The sequence below is a fragment of the Lactuca virosa genome, chromosome 7, assembly GCF_052849685.1.
Source record: "Lactuca virosa cultivar CGN04683 chromosome 7, Lactuca_virosa_CGN04683_v6, whole genome shotgun sequence".
NCBI classification, from domain to species: Eukaryota; Viridiplantae; Streptophyta; class Magnoliopsida; order Asterales; family Asteraceae; genus Lactuca; species Lactuca virosa.
The window spans coordinates 35,682,739-35,692,344 of record NC_136432.1 but is presented as its reverse complement, the minus strand read 5'-3'; the positions used below and the strand labels follow the sequence as shown (position 1 = coordinate 35,692,344).

General features: G+C 37.7%; 1 protein-coding gene across 1 annotated transcript; it reads left to right on the top strand.

The window, feature by feature from the left end:
• Positions 1-5,947: 5,947 nt before the first annotated feature.
• On the top strand, positions 5,948-8,998 carry LOC145124872 (uncharacterized). The gene is made up of 5 exons (XM_079060351.1): positions 5,948-6,228; positions 6,869-8,075; positions 8,160-8,420; positions 8,505-8,660; positions 8,737-8,998. The coding sequence occupies exons 1-5, from the start codon at positions 6,221-6,223 to the stop codon at positions 8,854-8,856; spliced, it is 1,752 nt and encodes a 583-aa protein (XP_078916477.1). The 5' UTR covers positions 5,948-6,220; the 3' UTR covers positions 8,857-8,998.
• The last annotated feature ends 608 nt before the right edge of the window (positions 8,999-9,606 follow it).

Sequence of the window (9,606 nt, the reverse complement as noted above, 5' to 3'; positions counted from 1 at the left end):
TTATTTTTTATTCTTAATTCATTAATCATAATAATTAAGCAGATAAGCACATAATTCACATAATATTCACATAATTCCTCTTTATTACTTCAAAATGAGTTACAAAGGTTAACCTAGACTATTACGTCAATATTAATGCCTAGCCTAGAAACACGGACGTTACATCCCTTTACAGAACAAGCTGTTACCAAAGCAAAACCCTATGAAAACATGGTCACACACGACCCGAGAATAGGAGAACGATCGATCTCTTGATCCAATTTGAAGGCTATAACCCAAAAAGAACCATGCACATAATACGAACCAAGTGCTCCAATGCTATCTTTCCCAGCTAACATATGCCCCTCTCGACAACATATATAAATTTACCACAATGCACATCCTTAGGGAACCCATAACCTCATCCAAAAGGGAAGAAATACCAAAGTTTAATCGAAACAACACCTCAATCAATAACAGAAGACATCCTCATGATCGATCGAAACAAGATCCCATACTTGATTGAGACTGAACAAATTCCACCAATACGAAACTAGCTCGAGAAGACTTCCAAGGTGATCCTGAATGTTACCAAAACCTGAGTCTGCTATGAACCAAAATTCCACTCCACCATTGAGGGTAAACATACCCAAAGACCAAAGGAACATAGAACATACTGGACCTGATGATAGGTTGACCCGTCCATTGAAATTTAACTGTCACAACTTGAACTTTCAGAGAACCTATGCTGAATGATGAATGAAAAGACCAATAATCGAGACTGCATTGACAACTAACCCAATAACCCAATACGTCACTTGCGTAATATCCCTATGAACCATTCTTACAACATAACAAACTCAAACAGATCAGTGATCCTCCAAGCAGAATACCTAGTTCTCCCTCACTTAGGGTTCAAACTAGCACCCACTGGTGTTGCGAACAAACCACATCTCAAACCAACTTAACCAGGTACAACCACCCTCTACTCTTTGAGTGTATAACACACGCAAGATGATCTTCCAACTAAGGATCAAACAAATCCTCAGAGAATCCTGAATTTCAGCCGAAGACCTCTGAAATTTTCCAATCATGCAAAAGCTTAAGCAAATACCGACTTACGATCCAAAACATACCCTCCTTGCCTACAATCCCAACCATTAATCCGGTACTTGACCTGCCTATAACCAAAGAATACGAACCCTTGATCGCATCACAAGACATCCATACCACATCCATCCACCTGCGTACTTCCAAGCTGACATACTGCCGCCAAACACCACGATCAACAGATCCCATGTAGGGTTTACATCCCAGCTCTGACAGTCACAAGCCTGCTCACTCCTTCTCCGAAATTGGAAAACTGAAGGGACATAATCCCTTGACGTATATAGCGACAATCCAATCCATCAATCCACCACTTCAATTTCCGGTTGCAAACCCCAAGCCGATCATAACAATCGTTTCCTTCTTGAGTACTACGACTCAATGCACGACCTTGAGAAAAAACCTCGAGGCCTCAAAACCCACAAACTCATCGAGGTCTGAACCAATCAATCCAAACCGCTATATCCACTGGGGCTCAAAACAATTACCAGACATATCCTTATGCCTGAGCATCCATAACCCAAAGGTCGACAGATACGGAACCACTGCCACGAATCATGGTATCAAACCATGCTATCTCTCCCGACCAACCCTTAGAATCCCCGAAACTCTCCTTGATTTGAGTTTTGATCCCATGCTTCCAGTAGTACGGTCCCAATACTACCTTCCACACCTATCTATACTTTCCTTAAGGATCATCTCGGGTCCTCTAAGACCTATCCATAAAATACTCCCGATACCTGCTCCACAGCGAAACAACCGCACTAAAACACTTCCTAGGCTCTCCTAGGTTTCCCCCACCTCCCCTGCCATCAGTTGCTGAAGAATCCCCTACTAGTGTCAGCTAACCACTTCATGAATACAATTACATGCAACAAAGGTTAAATAATCTTTCGACTAAAGGACTCAACCCTACAACGGTTGGACTCAGACCAGAGCTGTGCAATAGGTCCAAGTCCTTCATTATGAGATTATTTAACCTTCATACATGTAATTTAATGTATTCATTTGGTGGTTAACTCACATCAATATGGGTCCCACAAAGCACAAAGCAAGCAACATTCGAACAAAGGAGCTGACTGTCACTAAGACACAATAAAATTAGGCAGATCCTCATACGAAATTCTCGATCTCTTAATCCAGCATCTCGGATACACCTTCATCTTGCCCTCACCCTCTCAAGAGTGGCTAACCATTCCACACGCTATCCAGCCACGAACTGCACCCATTCATGAAACTTCCACTAACCATGCAGCCACTCGTGCATGCTAATCAAACATAACGCTGGATCCCATAGACAGTCAAATATTTGACTCTACTCTAAGCCCTTAATCAGAGAATAGCAGGAAGTAAAGCTAAATCAAACATTCTCGGGCTATAGAATCTTTTTTATGTACAACTATGATGCACACACTAAGTGACCACAATAATGATGTCAATTTCATATAAGAAAGAACCCTAGGCTATCATGCATCATATAATCAGGCAATTCTATCATGCAATTCATGAAGATCCTTAGCCCATCTCTAGCATGCAGTTCTAACATACCATGATATCAAATAACAATATGGTAATTTGGGGTCTACTTATTGGCTACGACTGATCGTACACATCGCATCCTCTTTTGGTTATTTTGAAAGCAACTTTGAAAATTATTTGTAAAACCCTTACTTTGAAAATCATTTTTAAAACCATTTTATTTAGTTTGAGACTACATTCACACGAGTGTTCGTCCAATTTACTCAAACCAAGGCTCTGATACCAACTTGTAACATCCCAAAAATCTCAACAAATTTAAACTTTTCAAAACAACCCATTTACTAATAAAAAGTGTTTACAAAACCATTTTTCCAAAACATGATTTAAAATTAGAGTCTCCCAAGATCCAATCATTTGTAAAACCAAGGATGTATATGGTCACGCCTCTGCCTTGCCACCACCATCTGAAGCACCTGAAAACAATAAACTGAAACTGTAAGCACAAAGCTTAGTGAGTTCCCCCAAAGTACCAACACACAAACAGATAACATATACAAATAACATCATGTATTGGGTCCACAACTAAAGACTGGATTACCCCTGAGCCCACATCATAAGTCTGGCTTGCCCTCAGGGCCCAGAACTTATGTCTGGCTTGCTCCCTGACCAAATCAATCATCGGACTGAATACCACCAAGCCCTCCGTGGGAGTCTGGCATGCCCTACCCGACCCTCAGCTCGTATCTGGAATGCTCATGAGCCCTCAATATGAGTCTGGCATGCCCTACCCGGCCCTCAGCTCATATCTGGATTGCTCCAGGGCTTGTTGGCTACTGCACGGAGCAGTGCAACCTCAACCCAACCCACACAATATGTCGACATATAACATATACTAACATATACAAACAATCATACAGACAGTATCACAGGTAGTCCTACCGATCTACCAGACTAGCATATCAACAATAGCATCCATATCTATTCCACACTCAACATATCAACGAATATCAGGTTATCAAACCAATGGGCCGACCTTGGTGCCTTCGACCCGAAAACACAGTGAGTAAAACTCACCTAAAGCGGCTGAATATGTCATACCAATGCTCGGACCGCTGATCCGGAAATCCCCGTGCGCTAGCACCATCAAATATCACCCAATTAATAATTGAATCTCGACCCATTAAGAAAATATAACCATATCTACTATAATCATCACTAAATGTAACGTCGTAGTGATTTCCATCCTCCGTGGCAGATCTGAATGGTCTACACATATTTGTATGGATGGGGGCCAAAAATCCTCACCTCTTTCACACGTACTAGTGAAAGGTGATTTAGTCATCTTGCCCATTAAACAAGACTCACATTCATCGTTTAGTTTTAGGTCAAACGATTCCAACACTCCATCCTTTTGGAGTTAGGAGATGCGTTTCTTGTTAATGTGCCTAAGACGATAATTCCATAGGCATGACTTGTCTAAACTATTAGAAGAACCAATACTATACACATTGTTTCCTTATTCATTCACTCAAACAATAGTATTATACACACCATCACAAGATAAGCTTTGAAAACAAATACACCATTAAAATAAACTAAAAAAAGTACCATCATTATTATCAAAACCATAATGATATCCTTGTCTAAATAAAGCAAGAAAAGAAATAATGTTCCACCCCATTTCCAGCGAATAACAACAATTATACAAATCAACCCTAATACTATCAAACATAAGCTTATAAGTCCCAATCCTGGTAATAGTCGATCTTCACTTGTTCTCCATGATCAAGTTTAGCTTCCCATGCTCGACCTATTCACTTTCCTTTATTCCCTTCATATCAGACCAAATGTGGAAATCACATCCTGTATCAAGAACCCAAGAATTTGAAATGCAAGTATTGTTGACTTGAATAGAATACGCACCAAAAGAAGAGCCAATAGCTTTGGACTTGGCATCTTTCACTTCCTGCAAGTACTTAGATCAGCTTTTTCTCCAATGGCCCTTTTGGCCACAATAAAAGCACACAACCTCTTTTGGACCAGCAACAGGAGGAGCGTTAAATTTGGGCTTTACTTTAGATCCACTAAACTCTCCATGGTGAGCCTTCCATTTCCATTTGGATTAGGAAGCGACCTTTATCTTCTTTCCTCTGCTTTTTGGACTACCATGACAAGAGCAATTGCAGAATTATTTGAATGAGATTTCTTTATTCCCGCTTCAGCCGTTTGCAACATATTGTGAAGCTCAATCAACGTAGTCTCTGTATTGTTCAAATGATAGGTCAATAATTCATCCAAAAACCAAACAACTTTCTACTTTCCTGGTCATCTACCCATACACTATCCAAACTATTGGTTGTAATTATATACCATCAACCATAAATACCTTGTTTGATCATGCACACTTCACGGACACTTCAACCACATCCCAATAAATGCAATGAACAAAACAAAGTTCACACACTTAGCAGTTCCCAAGTAAGTCTTCATCACAGTGTTTTTCTTCATCAACTCCATCAACTGTCTCTCAAACACTTCCTTCTCTGCTTCCATAGCTTGCTATAGCTTAACCACCTTCTTTTGAGCCTTCAAAACTTCATTGAAGTCTTCCTTTCTGCGCAGCTCAAACCTCATCTTACAAAGATGCTCTTTGTAATACCCCTCCTCCTTTGCATCGTCTTTCCACAGAAAAAACTTACATTTTGGACCTTCAGCTGGCTGATTAAAAAGGAAGACGACAATTAGGGTTACGATTAAGGAAAAGGTGTACATTTCCAGCTCAAGATACCAAATAGAGTGTAATTAAACAGAAGAAATACTAACCAAAGAGTTTTTGTAGTTCCAAAACCTTCGAGTTACGTATCGTCAGTCTAGGCAGTCCTTTCGACGCTTATTCCATCTTTACAGTTACAAGGTGGACATGCTTCATCATCGCGATGGATTCCGACACGCAGGAGGTTGGTCGATCGACCGGAGGAGGCAGACATTGCTCTGGTTATATCGATTGAGTAGAGGGTATCGGTGTGACCTAATTTGGGGTAAGAATGTATCCTTTATGGTTCCAATGAGGTTCCATTTAAGGAAAGTTTCCACCGTATACAATGACATGGTCAAATGATAGTCCACATAAGCCAAGACACGTCAACGGTGTCCCGTAAACCGGAAACATTTTCTCCTAATCCCTTAATTAGCTGTTATTTACTAACATTAAGGGCCAATTGAGCATAAAAAAACGTTAATGACTAAATATGCAAATTAGTCAAACATTGTTGTGCTACAGTGAAGAAAAAAAAAAAAAAAAAAAAGCTATGGTATTTGTATCTTGGATTCATTTTGTATCGTATCAAAATTAATTTGCACATTTTGATCTATTTCTAATCCCTAATATTGGGAAAGATCTTTTACATGTACAAAAATATCTTATTGCCAAAGGAAAGGTTCCTCCTGAAAAGCGTATCAAAAAACGTCTAACCTAAGATCCCAAATCAAAATCAGCCTTAATCCCCATTGTTGTAATCAAGTGGAGCTTGACGATGATGCAGAACGAAGATTGATTTAAATTTGCGTTCAGATGATCAACTGGAGTCGAATTTACGGCAGTATTTATAGAAAATGATCAACGAGAGTCGTAACAAAAAATCACTCCATTCTCGCTATGTCAAGGTTCTTTTATTTTTATTTTGTATTCAAATTACTTATTCCCTGCTTCCATTTCATTAGGGCTATGTATTATTGAAGAGATTGCTGTTAAAATCTCGAGTCATGAAACATTTAGGGTTTCTACATTAGAGCTCCGACATTAAGAACATAAACGGTCTTGTGATGGCATTTTTAACTATGGCAACATCAGCATACAGCTAAATTTCGTTGTGAACTATATTTTGCTTAGCTATTAAGCTAGGGTTTCACTTTATTCCTTTTTGTTATGTAGACTTTAGTTCATGTTCTTGTATAAAATTTGCATCTGGGTATTCTTAGCTAGAATTTGCAAATACCATCATCGTCTTCTCAACTTATAAGGTTCTTGAACATGCATCCCTACAATGATTAATACCACTTCATTAATCACAATCAAATAATGATTTCATTAAATGTAAAATCATCTACGTTTCGTTAGCCATAAACAGCTGATTATACAGTTATCTACCTACATGCTCTATTCTTTTAGGGTTAAACACAAGAAATAACAACTTTCTTTCATTTTTTTTGTTCATATCATCCTACTTTCACTTCTATAATTGAGTAAACTGTTCAAACTACAATACTATAATCATCTGAAACTGACTTCATTATTTCAACACAGGCTCTTGGGGTTCAGAAACATTAAAAGAATTGTGCAATCAATTCGAACAAACAACTCAAGAATCCAATCAAAAGATGGGAACCACAAATCAGTCGATAAAATCGCTCTGTTTTCCTCACAACCCACATTCCCTTCTAAACAACGTACTTTCTTTTCCCGAAATACCCCTGGTTCATTTTACAATGAGAAACCACTATCTCCCATACTCAAAATCTCCCGAGCATTTACTTTATCACTAACCCACTCTTATATAGTCATTCCTGGTATAATACTATACAAAAACACAGCATTAGCAAAAACCAGAACAAATCTTGAATCTTTTCAACCAAGAAACAACACTCTTTACATAGAAGATGGACATGCCCTTTTAGTTTCATCAATCTTATCACTTTTTGAATGCTTCATATTACTAATTCGCGCATTATATTTAGCAATTTTGTTCTCCCCCACCATAACCACAGCTCCATTCGCCGAATACTTCGGTGATTCCTCAAGAAAAAAATGGCTAAAACTCGTTCGTAGGACATTAGAAATCGCGGGTCCTGCTTTTATAAAATGGGGTCAATGGGCTGCAACAAGGCCCGATCTTTTTCCTAGAGACATATGCACAGAACTTTCAAAACTTCACACAAAAGCCCCTGAACATTCATATGCGTACACTAAAAAGACAATTGAAAAAGCTTTTGGGCGTAAAATTCACGAGATATTTGACGATTTTGAAGAGGTTCCGGTAGCTTCCGGAAGCATTGCTCAAATTCATCGGGCGAAATTAAAATTAAAATCACACGGTAAGAAAACGGTGAAGCCGTTAGTGGTGGCTGTAAAAGTTAGGCATCCGGGGGTGGGTGAATCGATTAGGAGAGATTTTGAGATAATTAATGTTGTTGCAAGAATTTCTGGGTTTTTACCAACTTTGAAATGGTTAAGGTTAGATGAAAGTGTTCAACAGTTTGCTGTTTTTATGATGTCACAAGTGGATCTTGCACGTGAAGCTGCTCATTTGAGTCGATTTATTTACAATTTTAGAAGATGGAAAGATGTTTCGTTTCCAAAGCCTGTTTATCCACTTGTACATCCTGCTGTTTTGGTTGAAACTTTTGAACAAGGTGAAAGTGTTGCGTTTTATGTTGATGAGCTTCAAGGACACGAGAGGCTTAAAAGTTCTCTTGCTCATATCGGGACCCACGCACTTCTCAAAATGCTTCTGGTAAGCAAGGGTATATTCGTAATTTTACACGGAACTTTGATAATCAATTTTGTCGGTAGTTTTACGATTGTGTTGTGTTTTCAGGTGGATAATTTCATACATGCGGACATGCATCCTGGGAATATTCTAGTACGAAACAAATCATCGAGGAAAGGGATATTTAAATCAAAGCCACATGTTGTGTTTCTTGATGTTGGAATGACTGCGGAACTTTCCGGAAGCGATAGAGTCAATTTGTTGGAGTTTTTTAAAGCGGTTGCAAGGCGAGATGGTGACACTGCAGCCAAAAGCATGTTGAGGTTATCAAAGCAGCAGAATTGCCCTAATCCACAAGCATTTATAAAGGTAATATATAAATTTAATTTTTAGTTTTTTTTTTAAAGTATAAATTGTGTAATATGTAGAAATGAAAGTATGTTGCTATTATAGGAAGTCAAGGAGTCGTTTGACTTTTGGGGTACTGAAGAAGGCGACATTGTACACCCTGCTGATTGCATGCATCAATTGTTAGAGCAAGTAAGGCGTCATCGAGTCAATGTTGATGGAAATGTATGCACTGTGATGGTTACAACTTTGGTTCTTGAGGTATATTTATTACCAAATTACCCTTTTATTGTTACGTGAATAGACACGAATACCCTTGTTCTTTTTGTGATTGTAGGGTTGGCAAAGGAAGCTTGATCCGGATTATGATGTTATGCATACGCTACAAACTTTGTTGCTAAAAGAAGATTGGGCAAAATCACTAACCTACACGATAGAAGGATTAATGGCCCCATAAACTTGATTTAAAGAAAAATTTTGGAAACATAAAGTGTTCATAGTTGTTCAAACAATATCTTGATTGGTTTAATCTTTTTTCCAATTGTTGAACTTTTGTAGATGAATTTTTGAGTTTATGAAAGCAAAATACTGGCAATGAATTTTTAGTTATAAATAAAGATTGTTTCATAGAACAGAGACAGAAACACAAACACATTGAATGGAACTGAAAGATAAAAGTTATCATTGACCATAAACTTGATTTAAAGAAAAATTTTGGAAACATAAAGTGTTCATAGTTGTTCAAACAATATCTTGATTGGTTTAATCTTTTTTCCAATTGTTGAACTTTTGTAGATGAATTTTTGAGTTTATGAAAGCAAAATACTGGCAATGAATTTTTAGTTATAAATAAAGATTGTTTCATAGAACAGAGACAGAAACACAAACACATTGAATGGAACTGAAAGATAAAAGTTATCATTGACCATAAACTTGATTTAAAGAAAAATTTTGGAAACATAAAGTGTTCATAGTTGTTCAAACAATATCTTGATTGGTTTAATCTTTTTTCCAATTGTTGAACTTTTGTAGATGAATTTTTGAGTTTATGAAAGCAAAATACTGGCAATGAATTTTTAGTTATAAATAAAGATTGTTTCATAGAACAGAGACAGAAACACAAACACATTGAATGGAACTGAAAGATAAAAGTTATCATTGACCATAAACTTGATTTAAAGAAAAATTTTGGAAACATAAAGTGTTC

Excerpts from the sequence above, each read along its gene's own strand:
- LOC145124872 (XM_079060351.1), top strand. Across the intron at positions 8,076-8,159 it reads CACTTCTCAAAATGCTTCTG|GTGGATAATTTCATACATGC; the intron begins GTAAGCAAGGGT and ends TTGTGTTTTCAG. Across the intron at positions 8,421-8,504 it reads ATCCACAAGCATTTATAAAG|GAAGTCAAGGAGTCGTTTGA; the intron begins GTAATATATAAA and ends TTGCTATTATAG.